The sequence below is a fragment of the Pongo pygmaeus genome, chromosome 5, assembly GCF_028885625.2.
Source record: "Pongo pygmaeus isolate AG05252 chromosome 5, NHGRI_mPonPyg2-v2.0_pri, whole genome shotgun sequence".
NCBI lineage: Eukaryota > Metazoa > Chordata > Mammalia > Primates > Hominidae > Pongo > Pongo pygmaeus.
The window spans coordinates 150282330-150302433 of record NC_072378.2 but is presented as its reverse complement, the minus strand read 5'-3'; the positions used below and the strand labels follow the sequence as shown (position 1 = coordinate 150302433).

The 20104-nt window shown below is 44.3% G+C and overlaps 1 protein-coding gene across 1 annotated transcript in view; it reads left to right on the top strand.

Annotated features, from left to right (window-relative positions):
• The window catches only part of LRP11 (LDL receptor related protein 11), a 52787-nt gene that overhangs the window by 14756 nt on the left and 17927 nt on the right, over positions 1-20104 (top strand). Inside the window, exons 3-5 of the mRNA XM_054491993.2 lie at positions 6451-6592; positions 12021-12146; positions 13188-13400. Coding sequence (XP_054347968.1) covers positions 6451-6592; positions 12021-12146; positions 13188-13400 — 481 coding nt within the window. The remainder of the gene's footprint in view (positions 1-6450; positions 6593-12020; positions 12147-13187; positions 13401-20104) is intronic.

Sequence of the window (20104 nt, the reverse complement as noted above, 5' to 3'; positions counted from 1 at the left end):
CAAGCAATCCTCCCTCCTTGGCCTCCCAAAGTGTTGAAATTACAGGCATGAGTCACAGCACCTGATCTGTCTTTTTCATTTGTGAAGACAGAATAGATGATTGGTCAGAACCAAGAGGCTATCCACTGGATTTAAAGTTATATATTTTATGCCCTTGAACAGGATATTTTACATCCACTTAACTGAATATTTATAATACATCAAAATGCAAGATGACACATATTTTTCAGGCAGCCCATTAAATGACACTGACTTTCATGGTTATTAAACATAATACGTTTAAATCTGAAGTCAGAATGTAAAATATGACATTTAGGAACATGATACAAAGTAGGACATTCAGGAGATTTGGAATTCATAAATCAGTATATTGATTTACATTCATCAGTTGCTTAAAATTTTCTAAATAATTATCTTAGTTCATTTGGTCTGCTATAATAAAACACCATGACTGGGTGGCTTCTAAAGAGCAGAAATGAATTTCTTTCAGTTCTGGATGCTGGGAAGTCCAAAATCAAGGTACAATCAGATTTGGCGTCTAGTGAGGACCCATTTCCTATTTTATAACCAGCCGTCTTCTCACTGTGTCCTCATATGGCAAAAGAGGCAAGGCAGCCCTCTGGGGCCTCTTTTATTTTATATTTAAACATATTTTAACTTTTAGGTTAAGGGGTACATGTGCAGGTTTGTTATATAGATAAACTTATGACTTAGGGGCTTGGTGTACAGATTATATCCTTACCTGAGTATTAAGCATATTACCCAGCAGTTTGTTTTTTTTTTCTAAACGTCTCCCTCCTTCCATCCTCCACCATCAAGTAGGTCCCAGTGTTCTGCTGTTCCCCTTTCTCTGTCCATGTGTTCTCATTTAGCTCCCACTTATAAGTGAGAACATGTGGTATTTGGTTTTCTGTTCTTGCATTAGTTTGCTGAGAATAAGGACCTCCAGTTCCATCCATGTTCCTACAGAGGACATGATCTTGTTGTTTTTTTATGGCTGCATAGTATTCCATGGTGTATATGTACCACATATTCTTCATCCAGTCTACCGTTGATGGGCATTTAGGTTGATTCCATGTCTTTGCTATTGTGAATAGTGCTGCAGTGTGTGCATGCATGTGTCTTTATAGTAGAACAGTTTGTATTCTTTGGGTATATACCTAGTAATGGGATTGCTGGGTCAAATGGTAGTTCTGTTTTTAGTTCTTTGAGGAATTGTCACACCGCTTTCCACAGTACACCACTTTTCACAATGGGTGAACTAATTTGCACTCCCACCAGCAGTGTGTAAGTGTTCCCTTTGCTCCACAACCTCACCAGCATCTGGTGGTTTTGTTTTGTTTTGTTTTTTACTTTTTAATAACATGGGGCCTCTTTTATAAGGGCACTAACCTCATTCATGAGCACGCATCTCCAAACACCATCACATTGGGCATTAGGTTTGAACATGTGACCTTGGGAGGGCACTCAGCCATTCAGTCTACAGCAGTGACTTCAGAAAACCACACGTAAGGAAGCTTGCTAAAGGATGGGCATTATTTAAACCAACAACTTCATTATTAAATTAAAACTAACTGCATCCTGGCCTGCCTGCTGTACATAATTTTTTTAAATAGACAGGTGTTACTAAGTTTTTGTAACCAAGTATATATAATATGTGTGTGTGTGTGTGTGTGTGTGTGTGTGTGTGTAGTGTAGTTTATACATATATGAGAAGCCCAAATGTGTATTGCTAGCCACTGAATTCCTAGCTAGGAAGATGGGGTTGAGTGAGAAAACAGGCTGAGTCATTCATTGATTTGGCCAGAAGCCAACCACCAAAGGCTGTTACTGCTGAACAGGGATCTTGAGCAGAGATTGGAAGCTCCTGGTTTATGATCATGTCTTTTTCCAAGTTACAAATTGGATATGTTGTGTGTACATATGTAGATAGTTTTTTATCCTGATACTTGGAACATGTCTGTGAAACACTGTAAACCCTCTCTCCAATGTCATCCTAATGGGAGAAAATGTATAGAAGGGTCACCTGGGCCCTTACAGGGAAAGCATCCGTGTGACAGTTCTACATCTTCTAAATACCTGAATGCAAGGAGAGACAGCTCTCCTTAGCTAAAAGAGCCAGGGAAGGGACATTTAATCTGGTTAGATCTAAACTGGAGTGTGCTCAGGAGGCTGAGGTGATTATCATCATCTGCATCTGGACCCAGTGTTGCCTGTATCAGAGAGGCAGTGCCTGGGCAGGCAGGGGGAAGCATGCCATGGCCAGGTGTGAGGATGGCCCCTGACCCAGGGATGCTCTGTCCTTTCAGCCCCAGTGTTGTTAAGAGGCTTGCTAGTGAACTGCAGGCCTGCAGAGTTTAGTCTGACATTGGCACTCTGAGCTTTGATGCCCAGAAGCTCAGTGACTCACTGACTTTTGCAGGGAGTGCTGGCACAGGGTGACGCCAGCAGCCTCATGGATGGTACACCCAGCTCCCTGGCCTCAGTGCTTCCTTGGTTTATTCTATTCTATTCTATTCTATTCTATTCTATTCTATTCTATTCTATTCTATTCTATTCTATTCTATTCTATTCTATTTTTTTATTTTAGTTTAGTTTAGTTTAGTTTAGTTTTTTATTATTTTACATTGAGATAGGGTCTTGCTCTGTCGCCCAGGCTGGAGTGCAGTGGTGCAATCTTGGCTCACTGCAACCACCGCCTCCTGGGTTCAAGAGTTTCTCATGCCTCAGCCTCCCAAGTAGCTGGGACTACAGGCACGCACCACCTGGCTAATTTTTGTATTTTTAGTAAGGATGGGGTTTCACCATGTTGGCCAGGCTGGTCTCGAACTCCTGGCCTCAACTGATCCACCCACCTCCCAAAGTGGTGAGATTACAGGCGTGAGCCACCGTGCCCGGCCCCTTGGTGTTTTTTAAAATCTCTGTTAACTTTGTCTCCACTCCGATGGCCACTCTCAGGATCTGGTCATGACTCAGCATCCCCCTGTCACACCCACCTTCTAAATCTCTGCTCCGAATCAATCCTGCAGCCCACGCCTCCACTCACATACCATGGCAGGGGGCCAGCACCTGCTGCTCCCTGGCAGTCTCAGGGCTTCTTGTCTGCTTTCAGGTGGAGCAGCTGGGACAGAGCAGCTTTCTTGTGTCACCTTACTTGACTGAAGGCTGCAGGGTCTCACCTAGACATACTCCAACATGCCTGTCATTTGCAGCCGTGCTCCCTTGTGTTCCTAAGTCTCAAGAGACAGTAAATGAGGGCGTAAGCTATTGCACTGCTGGCCACCAGCCTGGTTCCAAGCCAGGATTAAACAGAGCCAGAGCCTGCGACACACCCGCCCACCTCTCCACTTATGCAGCTCTGAGCTTCACCACCTGCACCTTGCCCTGTCTTTGTCTCGCCTTGGTTCAGCCTGGTGCCCATAGGAAGAGGCCATAACTGACCTTCCTCTCACTGCGGATGGAGGTGGGAGGAAAAGTTTCCAGAAAAAAGGAGACACCAGACCCTGGTCTTCCCAGAGCTCAGGCCTCCTGGCCACTGCAGTGACCCAGGCAAGAGACAGGGTGGGGTCAGAGCAAGGTGGTACCCGCGGACAGGGTGATACATGGTCAAATTCTGGATGTGTTTTTAAGGCAGACCCCATGGAAATTCCTGATGGATTGGAGGTGAGATATGAAAGAAGGATCGTTAAATGCAATCTTGAGGTCTCAAACCAGAGTTCTAGTCTCGTTTTCAGTCTTATTTATCTGATTCTCTGATCTCATCTGACCAGATAAGATCTGGTCTTATCCGACAGATAAGCCCTGAGCCCCAAGTCTTATCTGATCAGATTAAGATATTATCCGGTCTTGTCCTGTCTCAGACTGACTTTCACTTTTATTTCAGTGGGTTCTGATTCCTAGCATCAACGGCCCACTCCAGGCTCTTTGGAAGTTCTCTTATTGTCATTAGAGCTCTCTCTGCTGCGTTTAGTGTTTTAGCACTCACATAAATGACCCGTTTGGCATTCTGTCAGTGTAGTTGGGCCTGAAAGTAATGTAAGAGTGTGGCAGTGAGCACTGCTTAACATCTCTTTGAAATAAACAACAAAAGGCAGGTGGCTGTCATTGCCAGCCCTCCAGAGTAAGGCTTTTGCAGGGAAAGTGGTGGACAGCTTGTAGGCCAGTGTAGACTGTTTTACAACTCGAGGTCTCAATTCTATCACTGTCTCAGTGAATGAAAATCACTTCACGGGGATTCATTTCTTTGTCTGTAAAGAGTCATTATGTAATGGTCAGTTAGAGATAAGAATCAACCAGTGGAGACGGTGGATATATTTAAGCACTTACTATGGGCCAGGCCCAGCTCTTTTACATGAGTCACCTTATTTGATCCTCATCAGGTAGGTGCTGTTATTATTTCCATTTTACGAATGAAAAAAAAAATGAGGTTTAGAGACGTTAAGTGACTTGTACATCATCAGCCAGCTGGAACGGGGTAGGGCTGGCATTCAAACCCATGTCTATTGGACACCGGGCTCTGTGCTCTTAACCACGCACCAGTGTTTCTTTCAGTGTGATCATGGGTCACCTGGGTGGGCTTGGTAAGTGTAGAATCCTGGGTCCTGCTCTCCCGACCAACCCACTGACTCTGACTCTCTGAGGCTGGGCCCTGGAAATCCATACCTTAGCTAAAGTGGCGTAATATATGACAACCATGGTAATCTCATTATATCTAAATGATTGTAAAGCATCCTGTGGGTGTGTATATATAGTGTTGAAAAATCCTCTAAGCCTAAGTCAGTCCAAATTCTAGGATTTCCTAATTAAAAACAAGCAGATGGTTCTTATAATAGTGCAATCCCATCCTCTGTAATTTCCGAAGTCCATTATTAACGCATCAGTGTAATAGAATGTCGAATGGTCAGCATTCTGCAGAGGACAATATCCAGACTAGTTCATTTAAGCAGAAAGGAATTTTTTTAAATAGAAATTAAATAGGTAATAGAATCATTAGGAGAGCTGAAAAAACAGTCTTTAGGCTGAATGTCCAGCAGTGACTCCCAAAATCCCACCACAGAGCTCCACAGAGCTGAGCTTCAGAAGCTGTTGCTCCAGCATGCTCAGCAAGCTGCCTGTGAATGTTGGGAGAGCAGAGGGCAAGCATGGAGCCCTGGGTTAGGGAGTGATCAGAACTGAAGCCCAGGAGGGCCTCTGCTATGAATGAGTGGGGGAACTTGGATAGAAAAGGAGGCCAAGGAAGCAGGAGTTTTCAAATAGCCAAAGTGGCCGGCATGGCCAGATACAGTAAGAGGGCCAGTTAAACATGGATTTTTTTTTTTTTTTTTTTTTTGAGATGGAGTCTTGCTCTGTCAGCAGGTTGGAGTGCAGTGAGTGATCTTGGCGCACTACAACCTGTCTCCCGGGTTTAAGCGATTCTCCTGCCTCAGCCTCCCGAGTACCTGGCACTACAGGCACACGCCACCATGCCCAGCTGATTTTTGTATTTTTAGTAGAGATGTGGTTTCACCATGTTGGCCAGGATGGTCTCCATCTCCTGACCTCATCATCCGCCCGCCTTGGCCTCCCAAAGTGCTGGGATTACAGGCGTGAGCCACCGCGCCCAACCATACATGGATTTTTAAAAAATAGTATTGTTGGTCTTGACACCTAGAAGACTTTTGCTAGGTCAGTTAGTGAGTTTTGCCAGCACTGTTTCAGGGGGATGGTGGGGAAAGCAGCCACACTGGGTGGGCGAAGACTAAATGGGAAGTGAGCAAACAGAAACGGCAAGCACAGCACAGCCAGGCCTTTCAGGGAGCCAAATGGAGATGGGAAGGAAGCAGGGCTGTGGCTGGTGAGCCCTTGGAGCTCGGAATTTTTTTTATTTGTTGGTTGTTTGTTTCTTAGGATGAGAGAAACTTGGGCATAGTAATAGCAGAGCCATTTGAAAGAGAAATGAGTCGATGTGTCAGTGTTCTAAAAGTCCTAGAAAGAAAGGGGGCAAGGACTAGAAGGAGGGGTTGGCCTGGAACACAGGAGGGACAGCTCCTCCCTGCTGGCTGTCAGAAGGAGGTGACAGTGGGTACAGGTAGGGTACCAGCAGGAGGTGGGTGGTGGAGCCCTAGTCATGGTCCTGATTTTCTCCCTGAAGCTGATGAGGCCCCCTGCTGAGACGGCAGGGCCTGGATCCTGAGCATGAGGCTGGGGACGAGGTACAGGTTTGGAGCAGCAACTGCTGCAGACAAGTGAAGGGATTGTCATTCAAGGCCTTGGCCGCCTAAATAAACTAGAACTGATGAGTTCAAGGTGGGCCAGCTGCCAACAGTGTGTGATGTAGTTCAGCAGCCTCGGGCTGGAGTGCAGAGGAAGGTCCTGGGGCTGCTCTGAGGACATGGACTTTCGGTTGAGGATGGTGTTGAGCTCGGAGCTCAGGTCTGCTGCTCAACGTGATGTGTCCCATCTGTGTGGCAGGTGCCTCAATCAGGAACCCTGAAGCTGTCCCACCTACAGGAGGGAACCTACACCTTCCAGCTGACCGTGACGGACACTGCCGGGCAGAGAAGCTCTGACAACGTGTCAGTGACAGTGCTTCGCGCAGCCTACTCCACGGGAGGTGAGAAGAAAGTCCTTCCCTCGCTTCCCACTGCTTGTGGAAGGCGATGTCAGGTTGGCGCTTTGTCTGCTGGCTCTGCACTCCATGGGCTCTTCCATTTTATTTTTGGTTATTGCTGAATGAGAGAGTCTTTGCTAAAAACACAATAACAAAAGCAGGCTCTCTTCTGTTTCGGGCTTAGCTGATGCTACTGGGTTGGGGTGGAGAGAGCACTCCGGGGATGAGAAGAGATGCTCCCGCTTTTCTTGACTTGACTTCATCAAAGACAATTGCCTGGCTATTCTGGGAGAGGACTTTGTTTACAGATGGATGGTCCATTTGATGCATCTGTTCCAAGAGGGAAGCTAAGGAGTTTAGTGAAACCAGTTGAACTCGTGGAAGCAGAGAGTGGAATGGTGGTTACTGGAGTCTGTGCAGGGGACGGACTGGGAAAGGAGACATGCTGGTCAAAGGGTACAAAGTGTCACTGAGACTGGAGGAATAGGTTCTGGTGATCTGTTGCATAGCATGGTGACTATAGTTAATGATAATGTATTGTCTGTTTCAAAATTGCTAAAAGAGTTGGTTTTAAATGTTGTCATCACAAAAAGATTACAAGTAGAGGAGATGATAGATATGTCAGTTAGCTTGATTTAATCATTCCACAATGCAAACATATATCAAAATATCACATTGTGCCTCATAAACATATACTCTCCTTTTTTGTCAACTAAAATACATATTAAAAAAACAAGGAAAAGGCATACCACAGGATTGAAGAAAGACTTGGCTCTTGGGTGTAATGAATTGCTGATATAATAAGTCACTTCAAAAATTTTAGAAAGAGAAAAAGAGTGCAGCTAAGGAGTACGGTTAAAATTAATTGAAATATGCAAAGGACCCGTCAATTTGAAAGTACTACCTACACATTTTCATAGACACTTTACACAGATGCATAGCTATATTAATAATATAACTTTAAATACATATAATGGTTCTCACATTCTGTTGTACAATGTAACAATGTAAAACTTATTTCATTCATCTATGTTTCTTACTTTTCTAAACATCTACATTTTTTTTTTTTTTTTTTGAGATGGAGTTTTGCTCTTGTTGCCCAGGCTGGAGTGGTAGTGCAGTGGCGCAATCTCGGCTCACTGCAACCTCTGCCTCCTGGGTTCAAGCAATTCTCCTGCCTCAGCCTCCCAAGTAGCTGGGACTACAGGCGTGCACCACCACACCCTGCTAATTTTGTATTTTTAGTAGAGACAGGGTTTCATCATGTTGGCCAACCTGGTCTCGAATTCCTGACCTCAGGTGATCCACCCGCCTCAGCCTCCCGAAGCGCTTAGACTACAGGCGTGAACCACCGCGCCCAGCCCAACATCTACATTTCTAAGAAAGATTAGGTCATCAAATTTTTTAAAATATCCATTGCATGGAACTTAGCGACACTAAAGATATTGTAGTATTGTAGAGGGAACCCCTCATCACACACACAATTCACTTCTGGAGAGGTGCTAAGATCTTGTACATTTAAATATCCTGTTACTCAGTCATCGTGTATTTCCTTAGTGTATGCAGTGTGCAGGGACCTTGCCAGGCACTGGGGATAGAGTGGTGCACTGGTGGTCCCTGACTCTGGTAAACTTGCAGTAAGTCCTGACATTTTTGAATTCTCAGTATTCACTACTCAGGATCCAGATGGCAATTAAGCCAGAAGAGTGCAGAATGAGGATAAAAGAGTTGGAACAGGACTGTGATTTACTTGTACTATATTGGATCTAGCCTTCTATCAAAAACAGAGGTTAGTATGCATACTGGAAATGAGATTTTCTAAGGAGTTAGAGATTTTAGAATCCTAAGGACTTGTCAACTTTGATAATTTTCATAGGCGGCATTAAAAATTTGTTTGGCTGATGACAACCTGTCCAGCCATGGGTTAAGCTTACTGTAAGGAAGGAAGGTAACCATTCACAGACTGGACAGGCACCAAACTCCAGCCCATGCCAGCACTGTGAGGTCACCAGTGATAGCGAGTAAACAAAGTCTGTCCAGCCCAGCCCGGATTCCATCAGCCCTGCTAATTCTGGACAGCAGGGATGGCTCACTTCTATAGAACTGGGCGCCCTCTAGAGGGCTTTCCCCCTGGGTACCAGGACTCACCTGGACAGGATCTGAGTCAAGTGCTGACTCTGGGAGGAAAGGACTCTTGGGAAAAAGACATAGATACCCTGTCATCCCCACAGAAATCAGAAAAGGATTGCTCTTGTACAGCTGAAGTGCCTGGGAGGGAGGAAGGGCCTGCACTGATATGAGCAGATGGCCAGCACCTCACCGGCCACTTGTTTGCCCTGGTTTATTTACTCAGGCAGCTTTCGGGGCTCCAGAGGTAAAGTGCCAGCTGTAAATTTCTGGCCCTTCTCCAAGATGGTAATAAACTGTATTTGAAGTAGCAGAGAGTGGTGTGTGAATCATTTTTGATTACTCAGTGGCCGCTTGAGTATAGGTCTTGTGTGGGTAACTTTATATGGAAAAAGAAAAGGAATTGGTGTAGTACTAACTGCTGTCTAGAATCACTTACTGGTTATATGGGAATAACATGCTGTGAATTAAAGTTAATAAAACACCACAGAGAGACATTGGAAAATAGAGGTAGAAGCAGCAAGTGTTTCCCTCCCGTCCATTGTATGTGTTGGTCTTGCAATGAATGACCCAGATGTTATGGTAACCAAGGGTGACACCAGCTGAGGTAGACAGATGAGCAGGTACCCTGCTTATATGATCATAACTTGGTTCAATTTTTAATAAGTTGACATTTTGAACATTTTTCATGCTTAGAAAAATAATCAAACAGCAAGCCAGCAAGCTCTTCCAACATGATCTAGCTCAGCAGTCTCCAAACAGGATGCCCCTGAGTTGTTCAAGACATTTTTAGGGTGAGAAAGAAGATAGCAGAGTTTATATTTTTGTTGATTTTTCATTTTTTTCCTAAAAATTTCAGTATATTTTATAAGATACACCCCATGTTAGTACAGTAGTATGCATGTATTATTTATAAATAAACTGGACTAGCCGGATGTGGTGGGACACACCTGTAACCCCAGCTGCTCAGGAGGCTGAGACATGAGAATCGCTTGAGCCTGGGAGGTAGAGGCTGCAGTGAGCTGAGATTGTGCCACCGCACTCCAGCCTGGGCGACACAGTGAGACTCCGTCTCAAACAAATAGATAAATAAATAAACTGGAGATGCCTGTTCAACAATATATTATTGATCAGAATGCATGATCAAAAAAGTTTGGAGGCTGCTAATCCAAAAATAGATAAGAAAATTTACAAATATGGATCCATCCCAAAACCACCAAAGAATAAATAAAACCTTGAGATATTTGGGATTTTCATGCCATGAATTTAAGAAACCTGACGAGGAACTGTATCCTGCTTGATATCCAGTGTGTCCCCCACCTCTGCTCCCTGCTTCTTCCCAGTGGCTGGAGCTGACTCTACTTCAGGCCCATGTTCTCAGTCATAACTGCAGGCTCTTTGCTTCCTCTTCTTCCGCAGGAGCTTCTGTCAGCATTTATTTTCTTTAACCTCTCTTCCTCCTGGATCAATATATCTTCAGATTGCCTCACACCGAGATAGACTCCTTTTCCAACCTCTTGATTTAACTACGTTTCAGTAAAAGATGTGTCCAAGGCCGGGCACGGTGGCTTACACCTGTAATCTCTGCACTTTGGGAGGCCGAGGCAGGAGGATTGCTTGAATCCAGTAGTTCAAGACCAGCCTTGGCAACATAGTGACACCCCGTATCTACAAAAAACAAACAAACAAAAAAAACAAAAAACAAAAAAACTAAGTGTGTGTCCAAGATTTCACTTGGGTTTGTGAACTGTGCTCAGCCATTTGGTTTTGAAGGAATATCATATAATCTGCCACTTCCCCATGTTCCTGAGAGAATCGTCTAGTCCACTCTGTCCCTGTAAAACTGTGGAGCTCCTATGACCTGCTTCTAGCCTTATGCCTTAGTCCCTGTTGCCAGTACCAGATAGTCACCCGGTTCTCATCTACCTAAGTCTAATAAAGTTGGCTTAATCAAGGGAGAGGGAAAATGCATTTCAGGAAAATATTTGTAGCTCCTATGAATTGCACTGCAAATTAAAAGCTCCTAAGAACTCCAGAAGGGAGAAATGTCATTATTTCTTTTTTTTTTTTTTGAGACAGAGTCTCCCTCTGTTGCCCAGGCTGGAGTGCAGTGTCACGATCTCGGCTCACTGCAACCTCCGCCTCCTGCACTCAAGTGATTCTCCTGTCTCAGCCTCCCGAGTAGCTGGGACTACAGGCGCATGCCACCAAGCCCGGCTAATTTTTTGTATTTTTAGTAGAGACGGGGTTTCACCATATTAGCCAGGGTGGTCTCGATCTCCTGACCTTGTGATCCACCCGCCTTAGCTTCCCAGAGTGCTGGGATTACAGGTGTGAGCCACTGCGCCCGGCCAATGTCATTATTTCATGAAACTAAATTCATGCCAGCCCATAATTAAAAGATTTTGTTTATTCTCTACAGTACCAGGGATGTTATGATAATCAACAAATAGGATTCAATAGTAAAAAGTTAATTTCAGTGAACAGTATTACTTAGGAAACAAGAATGTAAGACATAGCATATGTAAAATAGTACCTCTGGGCCAGGCACGGTGGCTAACACCGGTAATCCCAGCACTTTGGGAGGCCGAGGCAGGTGGATCAGTTGAGGTCAAGAGTTCGAGACCAGCCTGGCCAACAAGGTGAAACCCCATCTCTACCAAAAAATACAAAAATTAACCGGGTGTGGTGGTGCATGTCTGTAGTCCCAGCTACTCCAAAGGCTGAGGCAGGAGAATCTCTTGAACCCAGGAGGCGGAGGTTGCAGTGAGCCAAGATTGTGCCACTGCACTTCAGCCTGGGCGACAGAGTGAGACCTTGTCTTAAGTAAGTAAGTAAATAAATAAATAAATAAAATGGTACCTCTGTTAAAACATAGCCAACTGCCATCCAAGGGGTGGGATGGTATTAGGTGGCCTCCTGCGGAGCAATTGACAGCCAGAAGAAGGGGTTTCAACAATGGCTTCTATGAATGAATGCAGAGGGAGACAGCTGAGGCGGGGAAGCAAGGGTGGAGAGAGACCTGGGCTGTTGCTTCTCTGTGCCACCTCCTGGCAAGGCAAGCATGGAGAACAGCCCTCAGACCAAGAGCCCTTGAGGAGTCTGAAGAATTAAGTCGGGAGGCTCAAAAAGAGCCCTCCAGCCTCTCCAGAACATGTTGCTCGAATTGTTAGGTTTGCCTCATTATTTGCATCTCTTCCCCCAAGTGCATTTTATCATCCCCACAGACTCCCCTTTGTCGTCCCCATCTTGAGAGTCTGAACTTCTCCTGCACTCGTGTGACTTGAGATTTGTTTACAAACAGGATGTTTGCACACTTGCTTGCGCTACCACTTCTTGTGTGACGATGGCTGCTGCATTGACATCACGCTCGCCTGCGATGGAGTGCAGCAGTGTCCTGACGGGTCTGATGAAGGCTTCTGCCAGAATCGTGAGTTGGCTGTGTCACATTGCTAGGCAGTGGCTGGAAGGGATGGAGTTGGGAGGTCTGTGTTCTGAGAATAAAATGCAAACGCAGTGTCCTTCCCCTGCTTGATTTTAGTTATAACTTTACATGTAAAAGCTATGCCTTAAATGAGAATTCAATATGTCTCTAGTCTAAGTCGCAAATGTCAAATTTTCAGTATTGCTTATGTTTTTAATTTTTTTCAATTTTCCAGGTTCTTTCTGTCCTAAAAATGCTGCATGTCATGTGCTTTCTTAAAAACTGAAGTGATTTGATGCTTTGTTTTGATAATTTTTTAAAGAAAAATTTACAATACACCAGGGTGTGGCTAAGTCAGAGCTGTAAGTCAGTATAATGTCATACACATAGAAATACCCTGTAAGAAAGAAGAAAAACTGAAGAAAATGTAATGAAGTATGGATTTGAGGAAGGACAAAGAGTCTCAAAACCTTAAGTTTACGTTTAGTTTTTGTCCATTTCTTTTTTTCTTTTCTTTTCTTTTTTTTTATGAGACCAGTTCTCACTCTGTCACCCAGGCTGGAGTGCAGTGGCACAATCATGGCTCACTGCAGCCTCGACTTCCCCAGGCTTAGGTGTTTCTCCCACCTCAGCCTCCCCAGTAGCTGGGACTGCAGGCATGTACCACCATGCCCAGCTAATTTTTGTTAATTTTTTGTAGAGATGGGGTTTTGCCTTGTTGTCCAGGCTGGTCACGAACTCATGGGCTCGAGTGATCGCCTACTTCTGCCTCCCAAAGTGCTAGGATTACAGGCATGAGCCACCATGCTGGGCCCTGTCCATTTCTTTATGTGTAACATTTGGAAAGCTGACTATCGGAAGAAGAAAGAACAGATTACCCATTTGAAAACGTGAGAATAGATTTTTATGGTCCTCTGACATGTCTTAGATGAGTGGGCTGTTATATCCAAATATCCGTGATTTTAAATCAGCTGCAGATGTAGTGTTTTTAGTATTAAACCTCAGAAAAGAAATCCAGCAACTAACAGTAGCTCTTCCACACTTCAGTGGGCCTGGACCGCAAGATGGTAACCCACACGGCAGCTAGTCCTGCCCTGCCAAGAACCACAGGGCCGAGTGAAGATGCAGGGGGTGACTCCTTGGTGGAAAAGTCTCAGAAAGCCACTGCCCCAAACAAGCCACCTGCATTATCAAACACAGAGAAGAGGAATCATTCTGCCTTTTGGGGACCAGAGAGTCAGATCATTCCTGTGATGCCAGGTAAGGATTCACGGCGGGTTCTCAACGAAGAACCTTGTTTTCTGTAGCCAAATTTGGCTCACAATTAAGTTTATGTTTGAAGAGTGTTAAGGAAGTATCTTGAAATAAGAGTTAAAATTAAGAATTTGGCCAGAAACGGGGGGAGGGGGGGGAAATCTTGACATTTGCACTAATTTCACTAATTTATAGTAAGGGACACTTACTAAATACACTCATATACCTACTCCAGAGATACCAATACATTTATTTGTAAATACATTAATACTTAGCTTACATAAACCAATATGCTAAAGTGTTAAATTTTAGGTTGTTTTGAGATGAAAAAGCACAACCATTATGTATTTGTGTAAATACTCTTCACCCAAGCAAGTGAACATTTAAAAAAGTCATCTTGAAAGAGATGCATGTGCTAGTAATTCAGCGTTATGCCTCCAATTAAACTAAATCTGTCACTAAAAAAAATAAGGCTAATAAGATTTTTTTTTTGAGACAGGGTCTCCCTCTGTTGCTCAGGCTGGAGTACAGTGACGCAATCACAGCTCACTGCAGCCTCAACCTCCCAAACTCACATGATCCTTCCATCTCAGCCTCCTGAGTAGCTGGGACTGTAGGCGTAGTAGCTGGGACCACCATGCCTGGCTAATTTTTGTATTTTTTATAGAGACAAGATTTTGCCATGTTGCCCAGGCTGGTCTTGAACTCTTGGGCTGAAGCAATCTGCCCACCTCAGCTGGCCTCCCAAAGTGCTAGGATTATAGGTGTGAGTCACTGCACCTGGCCTAAAATACATTTACATGACTAAAGCATTACAGAATTTAGCCAGATGCAGTGACTCACCTATGATCCCAGCTACTGTGGAGGTTGAGGCAGAAGAATTGCTTGAGGCCAAGAGTTTGAGACCAGCCTGGGCAACATAGTGAGACCTTGTCTCAATCAGTCAATCAATAAGTATTACAGGATTCCATCATTTTTAACACACTTATTATTTGCATGATTATATGACATGAGACAGAAATAGAGATTATCACATTTCCAAAAGCTTTTTTAATGTCTTTTCAGACTCTGCATAAGTTGTATTGAAATAACCTGACATGATTTTAGTAAGTTTATTAAGAAAAATTTTTGTTCATTGTACAAGATAACGGAAGATGCAAAATAATTTAAAAAGGAAAGTGAACTTAAAATACTACATCTTTTGAAAACTGCTTTTAATATTTGTTATATTTCCTTCCACTCTTTTGTTTATGTACCTTGTAGATTTTAAGTGCCTCCATAAAAATATGTCTGCAAAACATTGCATTCTATCAGGGGCTTTTCTTTCTGAGTTTTCGTCAAGTATGTTGCCAAGTGTCTGCTTTTTTGGTCCGTTGCTTGTTGGTACTGCCATCTACTGGTAAAATCAGTCACTGCATGCAAGCCTTTGGATGTGGTTTTAGTGGGTTTTCTCTGCTTAAGATAGTTTGTATGGAGAAGAGCATCAGAATCTAAGAAACAGAGTCGGGGAGACCAGGCGTCTTTGGCAGGACTGCCAAAGGGGTGAAGAGTTTATGGAGAGATCTGTGTTATCAGAGGCCAGGATGGATGAATTCGTACCACGTTACTGTGGTGGAGAGAACCGCGTGAGCATGAACAAATTAGCTGAAAGTAGAGTCGAGACCAAAACCCAGGTCTTGGCTCTACCTTTAGAACCTTGAATAAGTCACTTCATATTTCTGGACCTCAGTTGCCTCATCTATTAATAAGGGACTTCAACCAGATGTCCTCCAAGGTGCTGTCCAGCACTGAGGAATGATAAATAGGCTGACATTCGTACTCTACCCCATCAGCCCTTACCCATGCTAGGTGTTACTCATTGATCCCAGCACTATCCCATGGGGAATGTGGACTTAGTTCAGAATCCTTTTGAAAATAGTGCTCCAGGCTAGAAGCCATTATTCTCAGCAAGCTAATGCAGGAACAGAAAACCAAATACTGCATGTCCTCACATTAGAAGTGGAAGCCAAATGATGAGAACACATGAACATATGGAGGGAAACAACACACACTGGGGCCTGTCAGAGGGTGGGAGGTAGGGGGAGGGAGAGCATTGTAGGGTCCAGCCCCACAGGGTCGGTGGGTTTCTCCCCGTGTGCAGAGATGAGAGAGCATAGAAATAAAGACACAAGACAAAGAGATAAAAGACAGCTGGGCCCGGGGGACCACTACCACCAAGACGCAGAGACTGGTAGTGGCCCTGAATGCCAGGCTGCGCTGATATTTATTGGATACAAGACAAAAGGGGCAGGATAAGGAGAGTGAGCCATCTCCAATGATAGGTAAGCCACATGGGTCACGTGTCCACTGGACAGGGGGCCCTTCCCTGCCTGGCAGCTGAGTCAGAGAGAGAGAGGAGAAGGAGAGAAACAGCTTACATTATTAGTTCTGCTTATCAGAGACTTTTAGTACTTTCACTAATTTGCTACTGCTAACTAAACGGCAGAGCCAGGTGTACAAGATGGAACATGAAGGTGGACTAGGAGTGTGACCACTGAAGCACAGCATCACAGGGAGACGGTTAGGCCTCAGGATAACTGCAGATAACTGCAGGTGGGCCTGTAGAGTCTTCTCTAAACTCGCCCGGGGGAAGGGAGACTCCCTTTCCCGGTCTGCTAAGTAGCGGGTGTTTTTCCTTGACACTAACGCTACTGCTAGACCACAGTCCACTTGGCAACGGGCGTCTTCCCAGACACTGGCATTACCGCTAGACCAAGGAGCCCTGTGGTGGTCCTGTCTGGGCATAACAGAAGGCTTGCACTCTTGTCTTCTGGTCACTTCTCACTATGTCTCCTCAGCTCCTATCTCTGTGTGGCCTGGCTTTTCCTAGGTTATGATTATAGAGCAAGGATTATTATAATATTGGAATAAAGAGTAATTGCTACCAACTAATGATTAATGATATTCATATATAATAATATCTAAGATCTATATCTGGTATAACTATTCTTGTTTTATATTTTATTATACTGGAACAGCTTGTGTCCTCGGTCTCTTGCCTCAGCACCTGAGTGGCTTGCCGCCCACAAGCATCAGGAAGAATAGCTAATGGATGCTGGGCTTAATACCTAGGGATGGGATGATCTGTGCAGTAAACCACCATGACACATGTTTACCTGTGTAACAAACCTGCACAGCCTGCACATGTACCCCAGAACTTAAAAGTTGGAGGGAAAAGAAAAGAAAATAATGCTCCAGGCTGCCACCTGCGGCTGATGGGAGTCAGCACCCAATTTCCAATCTATTTATGATCTCTCCTTTTGCTTTTTGATAATCAGCCTTTGGATTTGGTTATGAAGATGTAAAGAACAGCCTTTCACAGATGCAGAGAGATTAGATGTCCAGTTATTATAACATATTAGGGGGAGGGAGGAGCCAAGACGGCCGAATAGGAACAGCTCCGGTCTACAGCTCCCAGCGTGAGCGACACAGAAGATGGGTGATTTCTGCATTTCCATCTGAGGTACTGTGTTCATCTCACTAGGGAGTGCCAGACAGTGGGCGCAGGTCAGTGGGTGAGCGCACCGTGCACCAGGCGAAGCAGGGGCGAGGCATTGCCTTACTTGGGAAGCACAAGGGGTCAGGGAGTTCCCTTTCCAGGGGTGACAGACGGCACCTGGAAAATCGGGCCACTCCCATCCGAATACTGTGCTTTTCCGACGGGCTTAGGAAACGGTGCACCAGGAGATTATAGCCTGCACCTGGCTCAGAGGGTCCTACGCCCACGGAGTCTCGCTGATTGCTAGCACAGCAGTCTGAGATCAAACAGCAAGGCGGCAGCGAGGCTGGGGGAGGGGCACCCGCCATTGCCCAGGCTCACTTAGGTAAACAAAGCAGCTAGGAAGCTTGAACTGGGTGGAGCCCACCACAGCTCAAGGAGGCCTGCCTGCCTCTGTAGACTCCATCTCTGGGGGCAGGGCACAGACAAACAAAAAGACAGCAGTAACCTCTGCAGACTTAAATGTCCCTGTCTGACAGCTTTGAGGAGAGTAGTGGTTCTCCCAGCACGCAGCTGGAGATCTGAGAACGGGCAGACTGCCTCCTCAAGTGGGTCCCTGACCCCTGAGTCCCGAGCAGCCTAACCGGGAGGCACCCCCCAGCAGGGGCAGACTGACACCTCACACGGCCGGCCGGGTACTCCAACAGACCTGCAGCTGAGGGTCCTGTCTGTTAGAAGGAAAACTAACAAACAGAAAGGACATCCACTCCAAAAACCCATCTGTACATCACCATCATCAAAGACCAAAAGCAGATAAAACCACAAAGATGGGGAAAAAACAGAGCAGAAAAACTGGAAACTCTAAAAAGCAGAGTGCCTCTCCTCCTCCAAAGGAACGCAGTTCCTCACCAGCAACGGAACAAAGCTGGATGGAGAATGACTTTGATGAGCTGAGAGAAGAAGGCTTCAGACGATCAAATTACTCCGAGCTACAGGAGGATATTCAAACCAAAGGCAAAGAAGTTGAAAACTTTGAAAAAAATTTAGAAGAATGTATAACTAGAATAACCAATACAGAGAAGTGCTTAAAGGAGCTGATGGAGCTGAAAACCAAGGCTCGAGAACTACGTGAAGAATGCAGAAGCCTCAGGAGCCGATGCGATCAAATGGAAGAAAGGGTATCAGCCATGGAAGACGAAATGAATGAAATGAAGCGAGAAGGGAAGTTTAGAGAAAAAAGAATAAAAAGAAACGAGCAAAGCCTCCAAGAAATGTGTGACTATGTGAAAAGACCAAATCTACGTCTGATTGGTGTACCTGAAAGTGACGGGGAGAATGGAACTAAGTTGGAAAACACTCGGCAGGATATTATCCAGGAGAACTTCCCCAATCTAGGAAGGCAGGCCAACATTCAGATTCAGGAAATAGAGAGAATGCCACAAAGATACTCCTCGAGAAGAGCAACTCCAAGACACGTAATTGTCAGATTTACCAAAGTTGAAATGAAGGAAAAAATGTTAAGGGCAGCCAGAGAGAAAGGTTGGGTTACCCTCAAAGGGAAGCCCATCAGACTAACAGCGGATCTCTCGGCAGAAACCCTATAAGCCAGAAGAGAGTGGGGGCCAATATTCAACATTCTTAAAGAAAAGAATTTTCAACCTAGAATTTCATATCCAGCCAAACTAAGCTTCATAAGTGAAGGAGAAATAAAATACTTTACAGACAAGCAAATGCTGAGAGATTTTGTCACCACTAGGCCTGCCCTAAAAGAGCTCCTGAAGGAAGCGCTAAACATGGAAAGGCACAACCGGTACCAGCCACTGCAAAATCATGCCAAAATGTAAAGACCATCGAGACTAGGAAGAGACTACATCAACTAACGAGCAAAATAACCAGCTAACATCATAATGACAGGATCAAATTCACACATAATAATATTAACTTTAAATGTAAATGGACTAAATGCTCCAATTAAAAGACAGACTGGCAAATTGGATAAAGACTCAAGACCCATCAGTGTGCTGTATTCAGGAAACCCATCTCACGTGCAGAGACACACATAGGCTCAAAATAAAAGGATGGAGGAAGATCTACCAAGCAAATGGAAAACAAAAAAAGGCAGGGGTTGCAATCCTAGTCTCTGATAAAACAGACTTTAAACCAACAAAGATCAAAAGAGACAAAGAAGGCCATTACATAATGGTAAAGGGATTAATTCAACAAGAAGAGCTAACTATCCTAAATATATATGCACCCAATACAGGAGCACCCAGATTCATAAAGCAAGTCCTGAGTGACCTACAAAGAGACTTAGACTCCCACACATTAATAGTGGGAGACTTTAACACCCCACTGTCAACATTAGACAGATCAACGAGACAGAAAGTCAACAAGGATACCCAGGAATTGAACTCAGCTCTGCACCAAGCGGACCTAATAGACATCTACAGAACTCTCCACCCCAAATCAACAGAATATACATTTTTTTCAGCACCACACCACACCTATTCCAAAATTGACCACATACTTGGAAGTAAAGCTCTCCTCAGTAAATGTAAAAGAACAGAAATTATAACAAACTATCTCTCAGATCACAGTGCAATCAAGCTAGAACTCAGGATTAAGAATCTCACTCAAAACTGCTCAACTACATGGAAACTGAACAACCTGCTCCTGAATGACTACTGGGTACATAACAAAATGAAGGCAGAAATAAAGATGTTCTTTGAAACCAACGAGAACCAAGACACAACATACCAGAATCTCTGGGATGCATTCAAAGCAGTGTGTAGAGGGAAATTTATAGCACTAAATGCCCATAAGAGAAAGCAGGAAAGATCCAAAATTGACACCCTAACATCACAATTAAAAGAACTAGAAAAGCAAGAGCAAACACATTCAAAAGCTAGCAGAAGGCAAGAAATAACTAAAATCAGAGCAGAACTGAAGGAAATAGAGACACAAAAAACCCTTCAAAAAATTAATGAATCCAGGAGCTGGTTTTTTGAAAGGATCAACAAAATTGATAGACTGCTAGCAAGATTAATAAAAAAAGAGAGAAGAATCAAATAGATGCAATAAAAAATGATAAAGGGGATATCACCACCGATACCACAGAAATACAAACTACCATCAGAGAATACTACAAACACCTCTACGCAAATAAAATAGAAAATCTAGAAGAAATGGATGAATTCCTCAACACATACACCCTCCCAAGACTAAACCAGGA